The following is a 25,585-nucleotide window of genomic DNA, read 5'->3' on the forward strand; positions in this document are numbered from 1 at the left end:
GTTAATTTTAACTAGTCCCTAAAGAAATTTTTAAAACGGGGGGTTGACGCTTGCCATTAATTTATTTTACAATTAACAATAAAATTTTTCAAAAAATAAGAAGGGATTTTGTCTTTTTTGTTTTTTTTTTTTTCAAGAAAAAAAATTTACATTAAAAACTATGCGAAAAAATCTTAATTTAAAAAAAAACCCCTTTCTTCTAAGAAAATCAAATTGTTTATGGAAACATCATCAGAGAATCAACTTCTAGAAACTGGTATGTGTAAATGCATCATCAACAAAACTATTTTGTAATTTCATGATGTTTTTTGCTTTTTTTTTATCAGTCAAATCTTTCACGTCCTAAAAAAATTTTTGTGGCAACCTGCTGCCACACTTCAATTTTAAATTTTTTTTCCCACTATTCGAAAATTCTACTTTCTACCACCCGGGGTCGGGGCGGGGTCGGGGTCCACCTTGGTTTAAATTTTTTTCATCAAACTACAGCAAAACATTTAAGGGGAATGTACTTGCAAAAATTTTTAATTTGTGTGTCTTTTATACCAAAATAAAATTAAAAATTTCCAATTGATATCATCATTTTTTAGGCAATAAACATTCGTAACTTACCTACGTCGCAAACAGACCCTTTTCGGCTTTACTCCCTTAATGGACACTAAAATAAAAAAAACTCATATACAACATGGGCGCATGCATTAATATATCAAACACGAATAAACAATTTTTTTTGTTTTTTAACAGAACAGGGATTTTCTATCGAATTTTCAAGGGGGTTCGAAAAAAACATTTGGTTTTTTTAAGAAAATTCAGAAAAAATCGATTTTGACCTTTGCAAAAATTGGCCCGGGAATTTTTTCCAAATTTTGTATGTGAAATTCTTTTTTTAAATCTATGCCAAATAAAAAAAGTTCACCAAGCGTTTGTAGTAAAAACCTTGAAATTTACTACGCACCTTAAAAGACATGTAACTTAGTAACGTTACATGGTTTATTTTAAATGGGTTGTCTAATTCACCGAAACCTATAAAAAAAGCAGTTATGGGCGAATTAAATATTTTAATCTAATCGTAAAAATATACCATTTTCATAAATGCAGTATTTCCAAAAAATTTCATTTAAAAGTGCTATCTTTTAAAACAGAATTCTTGATGTCTTTCAAAACCACTTTTGCACCTTTTTTAAACTCCGCCCAAAATAAGTCCATAAATACGGGCATTCAGAAGGGTAAAAATAAGTTTTTGAAGAAAGGGGTTCGGGGGTGAAAAAAACGGGAAAAGCAAATAAAAATCGGTTTTTCAATTTGGTAAAATTGAAAAGGTTTCAAAAAACGAAAAAAACTTTACTGAAGCCCCCCCCTTAGCTAAAGGAAGACTTGGGCTAAAAGGATTTTCCGGCGCAGTTCGTCCTCGGACGGGGGGTAAGTTCCCGGACTATTTTATAACACACGTTCTGATATCATTATCCTCCACCTCGATTCATGTGGGGGAATTGCATTACTTGCGAGAACAGGTTGTATACAGAATCCGGGAAAACGGGGTTTGGTTAAAACCCCCCCTTAATGCGAAAAACGTTAAAAAATGGGGTTAAACTCAAAACAAAGACTTTTTTGGAAAAAACCTATTTTCCGAAACAATATGGCTAAAGTTACTACTTTTTAAAAATTTAAAAAATAAAATCACGGGATTTTACGGAACCCCTATTTAATAAACTTGCAGCTGCTTAGGGAACATTGGGGTAATTAAAATACAGATTCAATTCAGATTTATTGCATATCGGGAAAAAAAAACCTTTGGCCCTTTACAAATAAAAAGGATGGCCAAAATCACAAAATAAACAGTAAAAAAAACAACATAGGTTCTAAATAATAATAATATTAAAACAGCAAATCTTAAGTTTTTTTTTTCTTAATTTCATAGCATAATATAAATATTTGCTGTATTTCTTATAATTTTTTTTATTACTTGAAATAAAGTCCTTGCAAAAATTTTTTAACATAAATGACTGAACAAAAAACCAACTTTTGACGAAGATTTCAAAATTGGAACTACCAGAAAATGATATTTAATCTACATTTTGGTACAAATTTACAAACACGAAATTTCTTCAAATCCAAAAATCTTTCCCCTTTCAATTTCAAAAATTTTGGAACAAAGCCTAAAACGAACACTTTTCAGAAATCGTCCTACTACATCTAAATATTTTTCAATTTGTACCCCTTTTTAAAACTTCTATAATAAAACAATTTGGCTGGGTTTTATCACACATTCCCCTGTACAACTGGCACGTAATCTTGTTTTAACATTGGCAAAATTAATATCTATTTATTTTCCACAAATAACTATACCTAAGATATCCATTTTCTTTTAAAAACTAACCCAAATAGATTCAATATGTTATTAACAAACACAAGGTTTTATAAAAATTTTGTTACAAGACGGGAGTTTTCATATAATTTAAACCCAAAACTTGAGATCGCCTTTTACATAAAAACAAAAGGGAAACGACCAAACTCACCCAAAACACAGCATTGGAAGCGAGGACGAACTCCTAAATGAAATTTTTTCAGAACCTTTTTCCCCACATTTTATCCGAAAAGTAATTTCGTAAAGTTTTAAAAAACAATTTAAAGCAATTTTTAAAACTAATAAAACTTAAAAAAGTTGATTAATTTTTTAATCAATTTTTTTCGCTCTTTCAAAATAGGCGGGGGTTCCTTAAACTTTTTCCGGGGAAAGACCCTACTAAACCCCTAACTTCCGACACAAACACCAATGTTTCAATAAAAGCCATGTTTTGGTACGGGGGCCCAACTTTCAGCCCCTCCTGAGATTCCAGGAATCAACCACGAGGGATCCAAAATTTCTTTATATAATACGTTATTTTTCTTTTTTCAAACATAAACAATTTTTAAAAATTTGAATTTACTAGAAATTTTAAAATTCCCCCGTGTACTGTTTTTCAAAAATTACACGTCAAACATTTACATAAATGGATCCGTTCTACCTGTTTTAAAAAATTTTTTTGACCGCCCATGAAAAAAACCCAAAAAAGTGGGTTTTCCTACTTTGATCCACACAAACCCCTTTCGCAGTCTTGTCAGGATCTATTTTTTTCCTTTTTTAAACCATTGCAATTTAAAACCGTTCGAAAACTGGATCCTGACCAGACTGCAAAACCACCGTATGTTGGTTTCACAAGGGGCCCATTTCATTTAAAATTTTTGTTTATTATTTGGCAAGGGGAAAAAGCCCCATAAAAAAAAAAACGACAAATTAGAATTTTAAAAAGCCATCACACGCCCCTTTTCCCTTTTCTGACGACAAAAGATTAGAAGATGAATGTCCCATATGCCGTCGCGCTTGTTTCACAATATTGTCTTTCCTAAAAATTTAAAAAAAAATATATTAAGTTGCAATTTTCCAAATAAAACAGCATATACCTAGAGAAAGATCACTCAAAAAATCAAATCCGTTCCCGATCCGGTATTTTGAGCTTTATTTTTTCACGGATTTTTTTAAAAAAATAATTTTAATAGAATGGGGTAAAAGGTCTTATAAAATTTAAAAAGCTTTATTTTAAAAAAAAAAAACACCCAAGACCGAACGTCTCCTGCCGACATAACTAAAACTGAAAGGGGCCTAAAACAGATTCTATCAATCAAAACAAACAAATAAAAATTCATTTGGAATTTCCCTATAACCCAATCCCGCAGTATCGCCCTTTTCCGATCACCGACCGCGCTCGAAATTTCCCCCGACAATCAACACATGCGGTACAAACTATAATTTGGGGTTTGTTTTTGTAATAAAAATTTTTAAAACAGCCTACTTAATCAGTACTTTGCTCCCCTTGGTAAATTTTTGCAGAAAACAAAAAAGGATAAACCGTAAAAACCACTAAAGAAAATTATCAAAAATTTTCTTAAAATAAATTTGCCACAAAAAATATTTTTTTTTCAAAGCAACTTATTACATAAAAAAAATACACATAAAAAAATAATATATTTAAATTTAACACACCCGTGAGTGATAAATTACTAACTGCATATAATTTAAAATTTTTTAAAATTTAAGTGAAAAAAACAATACTTTTTTTTTATTTTTTTGCAATTATTTATGTTAAATTTTGTTTTTTAAAATTAATTTTAATTTACCCTTTAGCCCTTGAATCTAGGATTCATGAGGGTCAATATTTTCCTCCCTCCTTGAATATCACACATATCCGATGGGTTTAAAATCAAAAACTTTTTATTAATGGGGTTTAATTTATAAAAAAGTAACAAATATTGTTTTCCAAAAAATTTTTTGAAAGTAAACAAAACTTGGGAAAACTACAAAGTTTACACGAAAAAAATTTAAAAAGGGGCAACTTTACAGATCCAAAAAAATGGGGCAATTTTGTAAAAGCTATGGAGCCCGATATTCGTGCTCAGTTGCATAAAGAGGCAAGCAATTCTGGACTGATGTACAAACATATTTTTACTCTACATTTTAATTGTCCTGAATATTTTTTTTTAAAAGAACAATTAACAATAGAAAATAATTTCCATTGCAAGCTTGTTTTCCAGTGCAAAGTGAGTTTCAATAAATCTTGAAGAAAAAGGAGAAGCTGAATTAATACAGGCGCTAGAAAGCATAGTTCCACATATGTATGGAGAGCACCATCTTTGCAACCACTGGTGTAAAAATAAGGCTAATAATGTAAATATTCACGTGCTTTTCGTCATGTCTTAAGCGACGTTGTTTACTGCGTCACAATGCTCTATTCAAACGGTTGTACTAGAAAAACGCTTCGGTGAACTTTTTTCTATTTTGGCACAGCCATTAACAACATAATGAATTTTTACATACAAAAAATTGGCAAAATTCCACGGCCATTTTTTTGGCAAAATGGATCAGAAGCGATTTTTTCCCTGAATTTTCTTAAACAACCAAATGTCTGTTTTCGAACCTCCTTCGAAAATTCGGATAGAAAATACCTTTTCATGTTAATGATCACTAAAGAAATTGCTTTATTCTGTCGTTTGATATATAATCTAATGCATTGACGCCAACAATACGTTTGTAGTATCGAGTTTTATACCATTTTAGTGCTACCATTAACGGACGTAAAAAGCGCGAAAACGGGTCATGTTTGCGACGTCATGGTAACGTCATACGCATGTTTATCGCTCTAAAAGATGATGATACAAATTTGAAATATCTTCAAGTTTATTTTGGTATATACGACTATTAGCAAATCTTAAATTTTGACAAAGTACCATTCCCCCTTAAAGGCATATAGCTTTGAAACTTATTTATTCTTTTTCTAGGTCAATTACCAACCTCACTGGGTCAAGTTCCATAACTCTAACATGTATTTTGAGCAAATTATGCCCCTTTTGGACTTAGAAAATTCTGGTTAAAGTTTTACATGCAAGTTACTATCTCCAAAACTAATGCAGATATTGAATTGAAACTTCACATGTGTCTTCGGGGTTATAAAACTAGTTGATAGCACCAAGTCCCATAACTCTGACCTTCATTTTGGCCAAATTATGCCCCCTTTTGGACTTAGAAAATTCTGGTTAAAGTTTTGCGTGCAAGTACATACAGCTATTACTAAAAGGCATATAGATTTGAAACTTATTTTTTCTTTTTCTAGATCAATTACCTACCTCACTGGGTCAAGTCCCATAACTCTGGCATGTATTTTTTTGGGCAAATTATGCCCCTTTTGGACTTAGAAAATTCTGGTTAAAGTTTTGCGTGCAAGTACATACAGCTATTACTAAAAGGCATATAGATTTGAAACTTATTTTTTCTTTTTCTAGATCAATTACCTACCTCACTGGGTCAAGTCCCATAACTCTGGCATGTATTTTGGCCAAATTATGCCCCCTTTTGGACTTAGAAAATTCTGGTTAAAGTTTTGCGTGCAAGTACATACAGCTATTACTAAAAGGCATATAGATTTGGAACTTATTTATTCTTTTTCTAGATCAATTACCTACCTCACTGGGTCAAGTTCCATAACTCTTAACATGTATTTTGAGCAAATTATGCCCCCTTTTGGACTTAGAAAATTCTGGTTAAAGTTTTACATGCAAGTTACTATCCCCAAAACTAATGCAGATATTGAATTGAAACTTAACATGTTTCTTCGGGGTTATAAAACTAGTTGATAGCATCAAGTCCCATAACTCTGATATGTCCCCTTTTGAACTTAAAACACTTTTGATATTTAACATTTTGGGTAATAATTTCCAGCTTCTGTGACAATATTTCGAATAGTCGAGCTTGGCTGTCTTATGGACAGCTCTTGTTTTTAGCTATTACATTTTGTGTGTGATTTTTCTGTATCACATCTATCAGTGCCATACATTAAGCTCACCGATATACATATTTCAATGGTAACATTTTTATATCTCCCCACCCTCTGGGGGAGACATATTGTTTTTGCCCTGTCCGTCCATACGTCACACTTCATTTCCGAGCAATAACTGGAGAACCATTTGACCTAGAACCTTCAAACTTCATAGGTTGGTAGGGCTTATGGAGGAGACAACCTCTATTGATTTTGGGGTCACTCCGTCAAAGGTCAAGGTCAAAGGGGCCTGAACATGGAAAACCATTTCCAATCAATAACTTGAGAATGACTTGACCCAGAATATTGAAACTTTATAGGATGATTGGTCATGCACAGTAGATGACCCCTATTGATTTTGGGGTCACTCTGTCAAAGGTCAAGGTCACAGGGGCCTGAACATGGAAAACCATTTCCAATCAATAACTTGAGAATGACTTGACCCAGAATATTGAAACTTCATAGGATGATTGATCATCCAGAGTAGATGACCCTTATTGATTTTGGGGTCACTCTGTTGAATGTCAAGGTCACAGCGGCCTGAATATTGAAAACCATTTCCGGTCAGTAACTTGAAAATCACTTGACCCAGAATGTTGAAACTTAATAGGATGATTGGTCCTGCAGAGTAGATGACCCCTCTCGACTTTGGGGTCATTCTGTTAAAGGTCAAGGTCACAGGGGCCTGAACATCGAAAACCGTTTCCGATCAATAACTTGAGAACCTCTCGACCCAGAATGTTGAAACTTCATAGGATGATTGTTCCTGCAGAGTAAATGACCCCTATTTGTTTTTGGGGTCACTCCTTTAAAGGTCAAGGTCACAGGGGCCTGAACAATGATAACCGTTTCCGATCAATAACTTGAGGACCTCCTGACCCAGAATGTTGAAACTTCATAGGATGATTTAACATGCAGAGTAGATGACCCCTATCGGTTTTGGGGTCACACTGTTAAAGGTCAAGGTCGCAGGAGCCTAAACATGGAAAACAATTTCCGATTAATAACTTGAGAACCACTTGACCCAGAATGTTGAAACTTCATAGGATGATTGGACATGCAGAGTAGATGACCCCTATTAATTTTGGGGTCACTTGATCCAAGGTCAAGGTCACAGGGGCCTGGTCATGTAAAATCATTTCCGGAAAATAACTTGAGAACCACTTGACCTAGAATGTTGAAACTTAATAGGATGATTGGACATGCAGAGTAGATGACCCCTATTAATTTTGGTGTCACTTGATCAAAGGTCAAGGTCACAGGAGCCTGAACAGTGACTTGAGAACCATTAGGCCAAGAGTGTTGAAACTTTGCGGGATGACTGGACATGCCAAGTAGATGATCCCTGTTGCAGCCAACCTTCAGTGTCTCTTTGACTTTGCTCCTGACCCCTGTTGACTTCTTGCCTATAGAACTTTGCATTGGGGGAGACATGCGCTTTTTTACAAAAGCAATTTTTAGTTTCTATTGTTTCATAACTAGCTCAGTTGTTACAGACATACATGTGTATAAGTATACTGTTTAATGTTTTTAGGTGCTACACTTCTTGCCCAGTGGTGTCAGCCTACAGAGAATTTCACAGAGAATGATATCAGTGACAAGTTGGATAGCCTGGCATCTGAAGTAAGAAACAATCTACAGACAACCTGGCCGCAGCATCCAGTCCTCAAGGCTACTATAGATGTGAAAAGTATGATAGTTATATACATGTATGTCACACACACTGTCCCATGTCATAGTACAGATTCCAATAGTTTCTGCGTTGGACGTTTGTTATTGTTAACATGCCTTTATAGAATCCATGTAGTCTGTGCTGCATAGCTGAACTAACTTATTAACTTCTTATATACTGTAAAGTAATTTATTACATGGTTCTAGCCAGAATGGTGACATTAATTCAAAGTTTGAAATTATTAGAAATAAAGTAAATGAGAATTTTATTTATCTGTTGGTATTCAATTTCCTGCATTGATGCAACCTTGAAAAAAGTCCATCAGGAATATTAACTATTTTACGCTACTGTACTAAGTTTTGAAACTGTATTGCTCATTTAGACATTTTATAGTTTGCCTCCCTGTATCTGTGTTAGATGAAAAATTTGCGAGTTACAGGTTTGGGATCCAGACTTAAGATTTTAGGATAACATGTATTCACTACCTCACTGCTTCTCTCTGCAGATATCAGTACTGTGGTGTACTAGTTGTTATTTAAAAAACACAAACGAAAAAGACAGAATAGATTTTAAATGCAGGCTATTTTTATTCTCAGCGTTGATATTTAGATATTTGCAGTGTAATTTGTCCTGCAAGTAAATCTCTCCCAAGCTAGATCCTTTTATACAGGTTTGACCATATTTTGAATGTGTTTTTACAAGTATATATGGTAATATTACAGATGTAAACTCGGACCTGTGGAGCTGTGACCAATGTAAAATGGTTCTAGATGCTATAAACAGAGTTTTGTTTAATAAACACCACTTCCAGGGCAACAAATCAAGATATTATGATATTAACAACTCGTACATTAATCAGGTTTGTATGAAAGTCTGATATGAGTTTGCTGTTTGAATTTTTGCAATTCATCTACCGTACTTTATGCCATACAAAAATGTGAATATTTAGAAGTACAATGAGATGAACATTAATTACTGTGATGAACTGCAAACACTGAAATAAGGGGCAAGGAATGCCTAACAATAAGTTGATTTTATATAGCCATCATCAAACCTTTTATAATGCTAAAGAATTTTTAAAATCAAACCAGATTGGAAAAAGATGGTACTTAGAAATTTAAGAACAGCTGATCATTGAGAGAGCCATTTTAGTGTGTTTACAAAGTCATTTTACATACTGCTGAATTCTTTATTTAACAAATAAACTTTTAAGTACAAATTAATTTCTAATGCCTTTTGGTGTAAGATGTAAAACTAGGTAATTTCTTTATATCTGGTAAAAGAAGAGAAAATGTATTTCAGAAATAAGAAAATACACTTCAGATACATAATCTAGAAATTTAATTTACCAGCCATTTAATTAAATATAGCCATGGAAACAAAATGGCTGCCATTTTGATCAAATATTAAAATGTTCAGAGAGGCCACATTTTTTCAGCTGATTTTGAAAATTCTTTCACTACTTGAAATGATTTAAGAAATCTTAGTTAACAAACTTGACATAAGAACATGTTTACCTTTCTCTTAAAGATTATAGTCAGTGTCATTATCAGTGTACATCTGAGGTCAGTAAATTACTACTGTTTTCCAAGCATACCCTTTTAGGCTTTTAGGTGAAAGGTCAAGGTTATAGTCTGCTGGAAATATACATTAAATGCCCATTTACTTCAGACAGGTCAGCACTTGTTTGATCAGTATCTCTTGGCACAAACTTCTTCCACACTTCAGAATGAATCTCCATGCACATGATCATCATAAATTATAAATGCATGTGACATATATCTTTAGGGTTGAGGCTTGGCAGAGTTACGATAGTAGGAATTAGACAGCATATGGTGTGTTCTCTGATAAGGTCACACCAAACTGAAAAATTGTTTACAGGTCTTTGTTCGGAAAAAGACTGCGGTGGTGAGCGAAAACAAAATGGTTGAGGAAAAAAGGAGTAAGCAAAGACATACATTTCTTGTATTTGCTGTCATTCCACTGAAGAAAACCTCAAAACAGAAAGTACCAGTACAACCATTTTGCATTCACAACAGTTTACCTAGGATTGGGAAAATGTTAACACATTTTTGAGAAAATGTTGACACATTTTGGTTTGGGTAAATTTAAACAACGAAACATAACCTTAAACCAATTATAGGAATGACAATCATGTGAATATTTACTGTAAAACTTTGAATGGCTGTAATAAAAATATAGCATTTTTGCTAACTTTAATTTTATTTTCAAGGTTTTAATTTGTTGAAATAACATCTAGATAAAGGCCAGAAATAGAGATTAATGTGCATTATTGTGCCCCCCATGAGTGGTGGGGGCATATAGATTTGCTCTTGTCCATCCGTCCGTCCTTCCAAGAATGTTGTGTTGCGCCTAGCTCCAAAAGTATTTGACCTAGAGTCACCAAAGTTTACAGAAGTGTTGGTTAGCATGTGTAGTTGTGCACCTGGGGTTTCGCATCCGGATTCATTCAGTCGTGTAGGAGTTATGGCCCCTGACTTTGTAAAAATTGGTTATTTTAGTGTTGTGTCGTGCCTAGCTCCAAAAGTATTTGATGTAGAGTCACAAAACTTTATAGGAATGTTGGTCAGCATGTGTAGTTGTGCACCTGGGGTTTCGCGTCCGGATTCATTCAGTCGTGTAGGAGTTATGGCCACTGACTTAGTAAAAAATTGGTCATTTTAATGTTGTGTCGCACTTAGCTCCAAAAGTATTTGACCTAGAGTCACCAAAGTTTACAGGAATGTTGGTCAGCATGTGCAGTTGTGCACCTGGGGTTTTGCGTCCAGATTCATTCAGTAGTGTAGGAGTTATGGCCCCTGACCTAGGAAAATATTGTCATTTTAATGTTTTGTCGCGCGTAGCTCCGAAAATATTTTACCTACAGTCATTATTTCACTACACAAGACCAGACATCTTGTCCAGACTTACTCAATAAAAAATGTTTGTGAAACATGTATGTTAAAATGTACTTGACTTAGAATCATAAAACATTAGATGATTGTTTTATAGCCTATGAAGTGTTCTCTTTAGGATTTTATTCAGCTAGGCCAGAGTTATGGCTAACTAAGTGAAAAATACACATAAGGTTCTTAAAAGTTTGTGTTGCAAATATCTTAAAAATTGTTTAACCTTAGTCATTAAACCATGTTACAGTGGCAGGAGTGGGGGGCACCTGTGTCCTATGGACACACATCTAGTTATTATTTTAAGTAGGGACTTGAAATTTGAAGTTCCAAACTAGACTGAAGGTAACTAATCATCTTGTAAATATTAGACTGAAGGTAACTAATCATCTTGTAAATATTCCTTACTCCATCCACTTAATGTACAAACTCTGACCATGTTAACACGAAACATGCAAACAGAAAAGTGACATGCATCCAAACGTATATATCCATACCAAAATAATGTAGACTGATGTTAGTAAATTAGTAAGTAAGTTAAGTCATTCGCATTTCAATGATATAAATTTGATTTTTGTAACAACTCATTCTAAGAAAATATAACTACAGAAGGGGAAATAATTTTATGTATAAATATCAAGATACATGATAGAATGATATTTGTATGAAGTATGTTTGTCCATTTTAAAACAGTGTGTTAACTATATAGGGTACTATAAATATGGCAATTTCTGCATCATAACTTTTGATATATTTAACCTAGAACTATGAAACTTAAACAGAATTTAGATCACCATAATGTGGTTGTGTACACACAATTTCGTTTGGATTTATTTTGTAAATTAAGCGTTATTGCCCTTTAATTGTATAAAAATCCACATATTTATACATAACAAACTTACCATTTGGTAGAATTTCATTAAATTTCTTTCATTCTTTTCCATGAACATTTATTGTGAAGTTGTGTACCCACACCTGGTCACCCCCTTACCTTGATCACACGCCTCCCCCCCCCCCCCCCCCCCAAAAAAAATCATTCCTTATTTTAGATTTTTTTCAAACAAACTTCAGATACATGTTCACCACTATGAGGTTATGGGGCCCATCAAGCTTCAGTCAGATTGCCCAAGTAACACCAGAGTTATGGCCCTTAGAAGTTTTTAGTGTTAACTATATAGGGTACTATAGATATGGCCATTTCTGCATCATAACTTTTGATATATTTGACCTTGAACTATGAAACTTAAACAAAATTTAGAGCACTATAATGTGGTTGTGCACACACAAGTTCGTACGGATTTCTTTTGTAACTTCAGAGTTATTGCCCTTTAATTGTCAAAAAATCCACATATTTGTACATAACAAACTTACCGTTTGGCAGAATTTCATTAAATTTCTTTCATTCTTTTCTGTGAACATTTATTATAAATGTGTGAAGTTGTCCACCCACACCTGGTCACCCGATTGCCTTGGTCACCCCCCCTCCCCCTCCCCCTCCCAACCCCACAACCTCCCCCCACCCCCCTAAAATTCCTTGTCTTAGATTTTGTTCAAACCTTCCATGAATATTTATCAACATGCAAGTTGTACCATTCCCCCACCTCGCTCCTTCACCTAGTCATGTCCACCACTGATCATGCATCCTCTGCTCCCCCCCCCCCCCCCCACCCCATTTCACCCAGTTTTTTTTGTGTTTTTTTTTTTTTCATTTTTAATTTTCCATTAATATTTATAATCAACATGTGAAATTTTGTTTCCTCACCTGTTCCCCCGCACCCCCACCCCCTAATAAAAATAAATATATACATATATTTATATATATACATATATATATTTCTATTCTTTTTTTTTTTTTTTTAAATGTTCAAACCTTCAACATGTTAAGTTGTGACTGCACAAACCTTGCCCTCAGCCATGTTCAAGATATCTTACTTGATTGTGTTCTCTTAAGGACATCTATTCTGTTCTTTCAAATTCTAATGTACATGTTAAACAGCAACACCTGGTGCCAAACCACTCAAAGACAATATTTCGTTCCAGTTAAACTTCAAGCTCACATTTCAGTTAACTGCATTTAATTTTAAAAGCTAAGCTTATTACAGTAAGCATATCCCATTCAAAATAAATTCTTTAGTCAGGATCAAAGTATTAAACATTTATTATGTACTCTTTAATTAAACATTTGTTTTCTGTTAAATTGATTTTGACTAATGAAATTATTTTCTTCTTATTAACATCCTTAACTTTTTGCCGGATATATTTTTTCCCATTCCTCACCACAAACCCTTTCAGCGGGGGATACCAATTCATCGAATTTGCTTGTTAACCGTAAGCACTAATGTGGTGGTAATAGTCATATTCATTAATAGCTCAAGTTATTTGATTAGTTCCTTTGCCTTCCTCATTATACAATTTACAACAAGATCTTCTTAGATTTTCAGCCAGTCATAAAATCATTTTCTGTAAATTTGTTACCTGTTTCAGGTGTTAACATTGGAGACTGGTATACCAATCACATTGTCGATAGTTTATTCAGCAATAGCCAGAAGATTAGGTATTGTTTGTGAACCAGTCAACTCACCTTCACACTTCCTGCTCAGATGGAAACAAGATCTCACGTATTAATTTTGTACTTTTTAGCTCACCTGTCACAAAGTGACAAGGTGAGCTTTTGTGATCGCGCGGTGTCCGTCGTCCGTCCGTGCGTGCGTCCGTAAACTTTTGCTTGTGACCACTCTAGAGGTCACATTTTTCATGGGATCTTTATGAAAGTTGGTCAGAATGTTCATCTTGATGATATCTAGGTCAAGTTCGAAACTGGGTCACGTGCCATCAAAAACTAGGTCAGTAGGTCTAAAAATAGAAAAACCTTGTGACCTCTCTAGAGGCCATATATTTCACAAGATCTTCATGAAAATTGGTCAGAATGTTCACCTAGATGATATCTAGGTCAAGTTCGAAACTGGGTCACGTTGGGTCAAAAACTAGGTCAGTAGGTCTAAAAATAAAAAAACCTTGTGACCTCTCTAGAGGCCATATTTTTCATGAGATCTTCATGAATATTGGTCAGAATGTTCACCTTGATGATATCTAAGTCAAGTTCGAAACTGGGTCACGTAGGGTCAAAAACTAGGTCATTAGGTCTAAAAATAGAAAAACCTTGTGACCTCTCTAGAGGCCATATTTCTCAATGCATCTTCATGAAAATTGGTCAGAATGTTCATCTTGATGATATCTAGGTCAAGTTCGAAACTGGGTCACGTGGGGTTAAAAACTAGGTCAGTAGATCTAAAAATAGAAAAACCTTGCGACCTCTCTAGAGGCCATAATTTTCATGAGATCTTCATGAATATTGGCCAGAATGTTCACCTTGATGATATCTAGGTCAAGTTCGAAACTGGGTCATGTGGGGTCAAAAACTAGGTCAGTAGATCTAAAAATAGAAAAACCTTGTGACCTCTCTAGTGGCCATATTTCTCAATGGATCTTCATGAAAATTGGTCAGAATGTTCACCTTGATGATTTCTAGGTCAAGTTCGAAACTGGGTCATGTGCGGTCAAAAACTAGGTCAGTAGGTCTAAAAATAGGAAAACCTTGTGACCTCTCTAGAGGCGATTTTTTTCAATGGATCTTCATGAAAATTGGTCAGAATGTTTACCTTGAAGATATCTAGGTCAAGTTCGAAACTGGGTCACATGGGGTTAAAAACTAGGTCAGTAGATCTAAAAATAGAAAAACCTTGTGACCTCTCTAGAGGCCATATTTTTCATGAGATCTTCATGAATATTGGTCAGAATGTTCATCTTGATGATATCTAAGTCAGATTCGAAACTGGGTCACGTGGGGTCAAAAACTAGGTCAGTTGGTCTAAAAATAGAAAAAACCTTGTGACCTCTCTAGAGGCCATATTTCTCAATGGATCTTCATGAAAATTGGTGAGAATGTTCATCTTGATGATATCTAGGTCAGGTTCATAACTGGGTCATGTGCGGTCAAAAACTAGGTCAGTAGGTCGAAAAATAGAAAAACCTTGTGACCTCTCTAGAGGCCATATTTTTCACGAGATCTTCATGAAAATTGGTGAGAATGTTCACCTTGATGATATCTAGGTCAAGTTTAAAAGTGGGTCACGTGCCTTCAAAAACTAGGTCATTAGGTCAAATAATAGAAAAACCTTGTGACCTCTCTAGAGGCCATATTTTTCAATGGATCTTCATAAAAATTGGTCAGAATTTTATATCTTGATGATATCTAGGTCACATGTGCTCAAAAACTAGGTCACTATGTCAAATAATAGAAATAACGATGTCATACTCAGTTGAACACTGGGTCATGTGGAGATAGGTGAGCGATTCAGGACCATCATGGTCCTCTTGTTGTGTGAATAGATAACGATGCTTAAAATATATAACAATGTCTTAGTTTATACATAATTTATTTTAGGTAGATTGTGAAAGGAAGTTCTACAACTTATATTAATCACTCTCGACACCTCATTCCTGATGGAATCCATACCTCATTCCTGATGGAATCCTTCCCCATGAGGGTATGAGAGAAGAGGCCAGTTTCCCTTTTAATGCTGAGTGCCAAGCAAGGGAGCTACTGGTACCATTTTTCATGTCTTTGGTATGACGCAGCCGGGGATCGAACCCAAGACCTCCTGCACTCAAAGCGGACGCTCTACCATTAGGCTATCGAGGTGGTTTAATGTCTTGTTAATGTAAAGGCATTTGACCTAATACAACAGCTTTGTGAAATTAATTATAACTCTCTGCTTGTGGTACAGTAAAATTTATGCCTTTAAAGGACTTGTCTTGAGATTAATGCATACCTAACAGATGAAGGTGCCTTTGTAGAAATTCAAAAATCATGATGTTGATATTTTTCCAGTTGTTCACTACAGTGCTGAAATAAGATATTGAAATATGAATAATTGTAATTGGTTGATGAAGATATGTCATAAAACACTGCTGTTTAGTATACACCTTTTACCTGTAATGTAAACTAAAAATATTGGAGAAATGTGCCCAGTGTTTTACCAGAGACCATGTTGGACCTCTAGTGTACCAGAATGTCAGAATTACCAGAAGACAGCCTACATGTATATTCCAAGATATACAGTTACCAAATCAGGATCTTTGTATAACACATGTATATATATATTGATATGGTCTGTCATATTTACATATATTATTTCAGGAACACTGAAGAGCACATGTATACATATATAGATGTGTTCAATGGTGGAAAGTTTCTCAGCTATGGACAGTTACCTGTGGCGCTCAATGTTCCAGAGAGTTTATTAAACCTTAACAGTATGAGGATAACCAGTCCTGTACAGGTAACAACTTATGTTCAGCAAGGTAGATGTGATGGTATCTAAGTAAAATTTATAGTTGCAAATACATGAAACCACTGGAGACATTTAGTAATTTTAGGTTTTGGAGGGTAATGTCAGATTAAGAACAGAAGCTTCCCCTTATTTCCTGAACATGCAGGATGTTATGCACCGTACACTGGACCTTAGTTTAAAGTCACATTGTAAACACCTTTTGTATTTTTATGCCCCCGGCATCTACTGATGTGGGAGGCATATAGTGATTGTTTTGTCTGTCCGTCCATTCGTCCTTCCATCTGTTCGTCTGTCCATCCGTACAAGGTTAACCAAATGGGACCGTATGGTCTAGCATCAATAACACTTACTAGAATGACTTGATACTAATGCAGATGTAACCTTCTTCACACATCACGTGACCTCAATTTGACCTTGACCTTGTTATGTACTTAGGTTGGTTTGTATGGGCCATCTCTTGGTTAACCAAATGGGACCGTTTAGTCTAGCATCAATATTGCTTACAAGAATGAATTGATACTAATACAGATGTAACCATAAGGTGCAAGATCTATTGACAAGGATGCCACCGGGGGCATCAAGCGTTTATTGAATGCAGCTCCTTGTTTTTTTGAAGAGCAGGAGGATCAGATGCTCAGCAAGTAGTTTCTTAGCCCTACATCTAGCCAGTGAACTACTGCTTCAAGTCTAGCAAGTACACAACTACAACACTATAATTTTAGTCTTATAAAATTTCTTAATAGAATTTAGTATGCAGAGGTAATGAGGCAGTGCAAAATTGGAATAGTTGAAGTCTAAGATGCTCTTTCCTGGACCTTCATGAACTTTGAGTAGTGCTTGTTTCCTATCATTACCTTAACAATTCAAAACTTCCCTATTTCTTGCATTCTTTTTGTAGACATTCAATGACAGTTCCAAATTTTCTGACTTCAAAATATTGTCAGAGAGTATTTTTATTGTAAAGTAGGTTCAATATACTGGTAGAGATAAAACATTTTTTGGGGAATACACAGACCTTACTGATCTGCAGAAGCTCATTGTTGGTGATGGAGACTGGGATCTTTCTCCACCATCAGAAGCTGGGAAGTTGTTGTCAGACCAAAACTTTCTCGTTATTTAAAACCCAACAGAAATAAAACAGAAAATTAAAAGATGTACAATATATTTGCTTGCATATCTGCAGTGCTAAGATATGGTATATTTGCTTACACATATACTTTGCTAGTTTGGGCTGTGCAGTTTATTTTATTTTTACAATTTTTTGTAGGTGTTAGAAAGAATGATCAGGAATCTAATTGCTATTGGACGAGAGCAGGACAGAATGGGAGATAACTTACTGTGTTTACGAAATGCCCTAGAGTTCTCTGTCTTGATATCACCAGATGATTTTGAAATGCGACTGCTGCTAGTTAGAGTGAACTTACACCTGAACATTAACCTTCCTGATGTAAGTTTTTGTAAGATAATCATTTATAAAGGTTAAATGACAATTGTAACATACTGATATTTGTTAGTTATAAGTGGATGTTTTCTTTGAATTTTATAATTTAAGCTTATTAAAGATTTTCCATAGCAGATGAAGGCCAAAACAGGATGATTAATGTTTTTCCTCATGTAACCTAGATAATTAACAAACTAAAACTGTTAAGGACCACAACATGATAGGTCTTGTAGAATACCTCATGAATGTTTTGTTACCATTAGTATTATTAATGTTATCCTGTTATTTCCTGTATGAGTATTATTAATGTTATCCTGTTATTTCCTGTATGAGTATTATTAATGTTATCCTGTTATTTCCTGGATGATTAACAACCTTAACAATTGATAGAAGAAGATGAGAACATTGTGGATCTTGTTGCCTACCTCATGAATGTTATGACACTATTTTAAATGTTGTTCTTAGATGATTCACAGCATGCAAGCCTGCAGTTGAAAGCAGCTGAGGACATAAAAAGATTAGGTTACTTTGTCTACTGCAAAAATGCTGCACAAGTATTGAAAAGTTTTTAAACATGAAGACCAACACAGGATGGATCTACCTCATGAATGTTGTATGATTTGTGTATTTTATGTTATCCTGTTATTTCATAGGTGATTAAAAATTTACAGTTGATAACAGGTGAGGATCAGAACAGGATGGGTCAAGTAGACCACCTCAAAGATGCTGTGTTACAGTTTTATCATTAGTTTATCCTGTAATTTCACAGCTGATTTCCAGTGTTCATTTCAAAGGTGATGAGGATCAAAACAGGATGGGCAGTGTTACTGACCTCATTAATGTTATCTGACCTAGTTCATGATGTCCTGTTTTTATGCCCCCGAAGGAGGCATATTAGTTTTCAACTGTCCGTCCGTTCGTTAGTTCGTTCGTTTGTCACAAGGTTAACTTTTTGCATGAAGGCACTTTACTCGCGAACCACTGCACCCAGGACCTTCAAACTTCACCTGCTGATAGTACTTATTGAGTATACCACCCTTACTGACTTTGGGGCAACCAGGTCAAAGGTCAAGGTCACAGGGGCCAACATTAACTTTTTGCATAAAGGCCTTTTACTTGCGAACCACTGCACCCAGGACCTTCAAACTTATCATGCTGATAGTACTTATTGAATACACCACCCCTACTGACTTTGGGGTCACCAGGTCAAAGGTCATGGCCACAGGGGCCAACGTTAACTTTTTGCATGAAGGCACTTTACTCGCGAACCACTGCACCCAGGACCTTAAAACTTCACATGCTGATAGTACTTATTGAGCACACCACCCCTACTGACTTTGGGGTCACCAGGTCAAAGGTCAAGGTCACAGGGGCCAACGTTAACTTTTTGCATGAAGGCACTTTACTCGCGAACCACTGCACCCAGGACCTTCAAACTTCACATGCTGATAGTACTTATTGAGTACACCACTCCTACTGACTTTGGGGTCACCAGCTCAAAGATCAAGGTCACAGGGGCCAACATTAACTTTTTGCATGGAGGCACTTTACTCGCGAACCACTTCACCCAGGACCTTCAAACTTTACCTGCTGATTGTACTTTATGAGTACACCAACCCTACTGACTTTGGGGTCACCAGGTCAAAGGTCAAGGTCACAGGGGCCAATGTTAACTTTTTGCATGAAGGCACTTTACATTCGAAATTTAAAGTTGATAGTAGATGATAATCAGAATAGGAAGGGTCTTGTTGGCTGCTGCATGAATACTGTCATACAGTTATATAGATGATGTTATCCTGTTATTTCCTAGGTGATCAACAATCTACAGTTGATAGCAGATGAAGATCAGAACAGGATGGGTCTTGTTGCTTACCTCATGAATGCTGCACAAACACAGATGGAGGACAGTAAAGAAAACAAGAACAAGAAGAAGGTAGAGTTTGAGAAAAATGTCTGTCTGTATCAAAAATATATATATAAAAAAGACTGTTTGTTAAATACTTTAAAAATTAAAGTCTTTAAAAAAATGTAAAACGTATGGTTTTGAAAATATCATGCTAAAATGTACATAAAGGTGAATATAATATTTTTTTCACATATATATTTCCTCAATTGATTTGTACTCTTTGCGTTAAAAGGTGGTCAGTCACATTTAACCAGTGTTTTATGACATTTTTCACTTTTTTTAAAATATACTGTTAGAGATTTATCTAAGGAACAAAAAAAAAAACACATTTAATTTAACACATGGAGTAAATCCATGTTACAAATGTAGTTTTTTTTTCATTTTATAAAAGTTTGTAATTACTCCCCATAAGTAAGGAAGTCTTTAAACAGGTAAGTATTTATTTCTTTTTCTTCAATATGATTTCTAATTATTTATTTACATTTCATTAATCTGAACTAAAAGGCAAGTTTTAAAATTGTGTGTAGCTTCTGAATTCATTTTCCGCTCTATTTTGGTTGCACAACAGGAGACAATAATAATTTCCCAAACTAACATTGCTAATGAATTCCAGCTAAATACATGTATATTATTTCAAATGCAGATCTTGAAAAATGATAGTACAATAGGTCTTTTATTTATGTCATTTGTTAGGAAAAGTTTGTTTATCAAATTTATAGTTATTCTAAAATACCTCTATTTCTCTATCTAGGTTGGGCAACTAGGATACGAAAATAAAAAATTAGAAGAAAAAAAACAACCAGTGAGAATCTAACTTGTATTAAGAGCTAAATATGAATTAGCAGCTGTTAAGTTGTGAACAAATCCAGTGACTGACCAAAATCTGATTACCCCCCTTTAAGTCTTTATATTCAGTAAGATTTTTGCATCCAGGCAGAAGTAGAACATAAATAGAAATTCTGACTTGATTACCAGACTCACTGATCTTTTCTCTTAATTCTTACATGTAATATGAGCAAACTGAGAATGCATTCACTGCTCTATATGTTTGTGTTCACTATGTTTTCAGATTAAGACTAAAACTAGAAAGAAACCAAAAGATGCACTTTATTCAGTAGGCCTTATTATGAAACACAGAAGGTATTGTAAACTGTTAATATATATTGTTTTTTTCTTCTTTATTTTATATATGGTTTCCTATTAGTATTTAAGTAAAATATTGTGGTCAGTTAACCTGACATTTGTACCTAGATTATTGATCAGGTTAAGTTTCACCATTAAAGCTGTAAAGTGACCTTAATTGGGTCTATGCGGCTTGAAACAAAGCAAACATTAAGCTGTTCTCCACAAGTTAATGACAACTTCCTCAGGTTTATTTGAGATGGAGAGCAATTTACTTAGATATATAGTGTTAAATGAGCCATCAGAGGGAACTGATGCCTTATCCATGATTTGAACCAGTTACATACAGAATCTAAGAATCTTACTTGATATGTTGAGGTTACCAAACAGGCTTTGAACCAACAACATCAGGATTTGAAGTTTTGCTCGATCTGTTGAGGTTGCTGGACAGGATTTGAACCATTGACATACAGATTGGAAGTCTTGCTTAACCTGTTGCAGTTACCAGACACAGGGGCACAGCCTATGTCTTCATAATTATTGTGGGGAGTGGCTGGCACAGCCAGAAGTTTTGTAAATTTTCAGTGTAAATTTCAGAACATTTGTCAATTTTGGCCTGTTACTATGCCCCTGCACACATGACTGTTACCTTGCCATATCTGAATAGAAAACTTTGATAATCATACAATCCACTGGCCAGATTTCAAAATAAATTTACACAACTATCATTATGAAACTTAAACAATGGGACTCAGGTGTGTGATTTAGTTTCTTGTTTGTTTAGCTATGCTTTTGTTGAATACTAAAGCTGTGAAACGTTATACATTTTTTGTCGTCAGTAAATTAGTCAGAAGGCAAAGAACCATAACTCTTTTCTTGCAATATTACCTTATGTTAAGCACTTGCAGGTCATCATTATTTAGTGTCATACCTTCAAATAAAAGTTACTCTATAGATGCTGCTCTGTAACTTATAATTCTATACCAGGTATGACTATGATTGTGTGATATATGGATGGGACTCTAAATGTGAGGCAACTCAGGAGTGGATATTACAGATGGGAGTAAACCGTCTACCTCACAAAGACAAACAGCCCTTCTATAATGTCCTTGTTGCTGATGGTACCAACAGATATGCTGCAGAAGGTATAAGTTTAGTATTTGGCTCATTTTTTGTTTGGGTATTTTTTTATTATTCATAATTTACAAATTTTATCAGTTGAAATAAATTATTTTTGTCTAAATACTTTAATGTTTCAATATGTTTAGTCTTTTATTTCTAATTCTCTTGTTCATTACCTCTTATCATGCTGGACACAATTAATTCTGCCTTTGCTACCAGTGTAGATAATGATCAGCCTGCAAATCTGTGCAGTCTGATCAAGATCTGCACTGTTTGCCATTCAGTTAGTATCTTTTTGGTAAGCACCCCTTTTAACAGTTAATGGTAATATCCAAACTGAAAGATGGACAAGTTCATTATAGAAATTTAGCATGGTAAAGGTTATTATTGTCACAATAAGACAACCAGAAAAAAGGATGAGAACATTCTATATTTTACTTTAGGACTCCTTACTATAAATACCACCTTGGGGTGTTTTATGTCACTGACATCATTGGCGTATTCATCAACATGTTAAGTCTGAAATTAATTTTACAATAACCACATGTTGAAACTTTGGCTGCATATTGATACCTTCTATAGCTACAGGCAGTATACATCTTCCTTGAACAAAGCTTAAGTTGAACTTATGGCATTGTTCAGTCTAACTTAGTAAGGCTAGATTTTATATGACAGCCATTACTGAATACTGGTCCAGGGGTCTGGATATTATGATCAGTTGTACATGTTTATATGAAAAGTATTTTATATTAATATTTTTAACTTTTTCAGAAAGCTTAGATTTTAATTCAGAATGTTGTCGGATCACTCATCCAGAAATTGGAAAGTATTTCACATCTTACGAAACAACTCATTATATTCCAAACAATGAAAAGACATCAGAATACCCACAAGACATTGAAATGACAGCAAGATTAGTGCATGAACATTATCATTCTTGAGTGTTGTACTAAAGGTAGTTGAGGAAAAATTGAATTTTTGGAACAATTACTTCATAAATGTAAAACTTCTGAACATTGCTTCAGTGTACAGAGTTTATTGAATTGTTTTTTTACCACCATTTCATAAGCATGCATCCAGGTTAATGTCAAAAATATGTGAAATATTTCAGAAAGAAAGGAATTTTATTATTTTTTCTCCTTTAATACAATGCCTTTGATTCTACTCGATGGAATGAAATGTAAGGACGGGTGATATTCCCCAGTGTCATTTCAGACAATTCGTTGTTGGGGGTTTGAATCACCTTCTAATTTCATTGTACTCTTGCCGAATCAGGTCAGTTAAGTGCTCTTAAAATAGTATTTTTCAGGACATAATTATACAAATTTTTTTTTGCTTCTTATACAAAAAAAGAAAATTTGCAAAAACCCTGTAACTATGCTTAAAAATACAAACAGGCGTTAATTAAAGCTATTGTTATGCATTTTTATCCAATAATGTTATTTGTTAAATAATTAATGCATTCGTGTTGTTTAATGTCTGATTTACAATGAGGAAACTGAACCATGAGGGCATTAGACCAAGTGACTTAATATCCAAGAATCTGAATGATGAACCGTGGTAAATCAGAAGATAATCGTTTGTTATGTCTCCCACCACACAGTGGTGTGGGAGATATATTGATTTACTCCAGTCTGTGCATGTGTGTCTGTCTGTCTGTCACAAAGCTTGTCCGCACTCTAAGTCAAACATTTCTCATCCGATCTTCACCAAACTTGAACAAAATGTGTTTGACCATAAGACCTCGGACGTGTTCGATAACTAGCCAAATCGGCCCAGGCATTTCGAAATTATGTTCCTTAAATTACCGAAAATTGGCCTTTTTACTCTTGTCCGCGCGCTAAGTCGAATATTTTTCATCCAATCTTCGCCAAACTTGAACTAAATGTGTTTGATGATAAGTCCTCGCCCAGGTTCTATAACTAGCCAAATCGTCCTAGGCACTTTGGAATTATGGCTCTTGAATTACTGAAAATCGGCCTTTCTACTCTTGTCCGCACTCTAAGTTGAACATTTCTCATCCGATCTTCACCAAACTTGAACAAAATGTGTTTGCTGATAAGTCCTCGGCCAAGTTCGATAACTAGCCAAATCAGCCCAGGCACTTCGGAATTATGGCCCTTGAATTACCCAAAATCGGCCTTTTTACTCTTCAAAGGTATATTTGTAGTGAGTAAACAGTATATAAAGACTGACTTCTATTTAGATGATTAGGCAGTTGTGGGAGACATGCGCTTTTCTCAAAAGCAGCTCTAGTTTTCATTCTAACATGTTCATTAAAAGATAATGCTAAAGTCATGCAGAACTTAATTCATCCGAATAGTAATTAAGCCGGCATTATGCATGTATTTGATGTCATAATTGACATTTTGTTCTCTCACTGGTCCACTTGTCAGCCATTTTTTATCACAGAATGTACAATGCTTTATTTTCTTCTTTGTTTAAGTGACAAAGATATTGAGCCATGTTAGAATTAAGAAATGATATATAGTAGAACCCTATACGCCTGCGGAATAATTTCATGAGGGCATATTATATGAATATATATTACCATGATATTATATAAACAAAGCCAAATATGTTTGTATGTGTGTACATGTAGTGTAAGCAGATAATTTGTGGTATATATGAATGAATATTTGATAATGAATTAATATGAATTATTAAATTACATGTATACAAAAAGTTAATAGGGATTTAAGTGATTAAGTGTTTTAAAAGATATTACCTCTTACTAGTTTTTGTTTGTTTTTTTTTTTTTTTGTGGTGATATATTTGAGGGACTCACCTAATGAGTTACTTTATCAATTATGTCCAAAATTTTTAGATTGTCCATAACTTTCTTAATATAATACATGAAAATTGTGTTATAAGCTTTGTCTCAGAAAATGTTTATTTAAAAAAACACACTCATCAAGTTATTAAATGCATAGAAAATGTCTTGAACCTATTAATCACCCAGTAAAACTTGTGATGAAAAATGGTAGAAGTTTACAGCAAAATTTAAGGTGTCTTTATTTGTCTGATTTTTAGCTCACCTGTCACAAAGTGACAAGGTGAGCTTTTGTGATCGTGCGGTGTCCGTCGTCCGTTGTCCGTCCGTCCGTCCGTCCGTCCGTCCGTCCGTCCTTTAAACTTTTGCTTGTGACCACTCTAGAGGTCACATTTTTCATGGGATCTTTATGAAAGTTGGTCAGAATGTTCATCTTGATGATGTCTAGGTCAAGTTCGAAACTGGGTCACGTGCCGTCAAAAACTAGGTCAGTAGGTCTAAAAATAGAAAAACCTTGTGACCTCTCTAGAGGCCATATATTTCACAAGATCTTCATGAAAATTGGTCAGAATGTTCACCTTGATGATATCTAGGTCAAGTTCAAAACTGGGTCACGTTCCATCAAAAACTAGGTCAGTAGGTCTAAAAATAGAAAAACCTTGTGACCTCTCTAGAGGCCAAATATTTCACAAGATCTTCATGAAAATTGGTCAAATGTTCACCTTGATAATATCTAGGTAAAGTTCGAAACTGGGTCACGTGCCACAAAAACTAGGTAAAATAGGTCAAATAATAGAAAAAACCTTTGTGACCTCTCTAAAGGCCATATTTTTCATGGGATCTGTATGAAAGTTGGTCTGAATGTTCATCTTGATGATATCTAGGTCAAGTTCGAAACTGGGTAAAGTGCGGTCAAAAACTAGGTCGAAAGGGCTAAAAATAGAA

General features: G+C 34.7%; 1 protein-coding gene across 1 annotated transcript; it reads left to right on the forward strand.

The window, feature by feature from the left end:
* Positions 1 to 190: 190 nt before the first annotated feature.
* Positions 191 to 25,332, forward strand: LOC123534518 (F-box only protein 21-like). Its single transcript, XM_053520055.1, has 10 exons — positions 191 to 256; positions 7,879 to 8,034; positions 8,739 to 8,875; positions 13,407 to 13,540; positions 16,123 to 16,264; positions 17,544 to 17,723; positions 19,528 to 19,650; positions 20,693 to 20,763; positions 21,733 to 21,890; positions 22,639 to 25,332. Exons 1-10 carry the CDS (start codon positions 220 to 222, stop codon positions 22,806 to 22,808), a joined length of 1,308 nt encoding a protein of 435 aa, XP_053376030.1. The 5' UTR covers positions 191 to 219; the 3' UTR covers positions 22,809 to 25,332.
* The last annotated feature ends 253 nt before the right edge of the window (positions 25,333 to 25,585 follow it).

Source organism: Mercenaria mercenaria, chromosome 12 (genome assembly GCF_021730395.1).
Source record: "Mercenaria mercenaria strain notata chromosome 12, MADL_Memer_1, whole genome shotgun sequence".
Classification (NCBI taxonomy): Eukaryota; Metazoa; Mollusca; class Bivalvia; order Venerida; family Veneridae; genus Mercenaria; species Mercenaria mercenaria.

Bases quoted from the DNA above. Each gene is read 5' to 3' on its own strand.
- LOC123534518 (XM_053520055.1), top strand. From the start codon at position 220: ATGGAAACATCATCAGAGAATCAACTTCTAGAAACTG. The intron at 8,035-8,738 runs GTATGATAGTTA...GTAATATTACAG, and splicing joins GGCTACTATAGATGTGAAAA to ATGTAAACTCGGACCTGTGG. The intron at 20,764-21,732 runs GTATTGTAAACT...ATTCTATACCAG, and splicing joins CTTATTATGAAACACAGAAG to GTATGACTATGATTGTGTGA.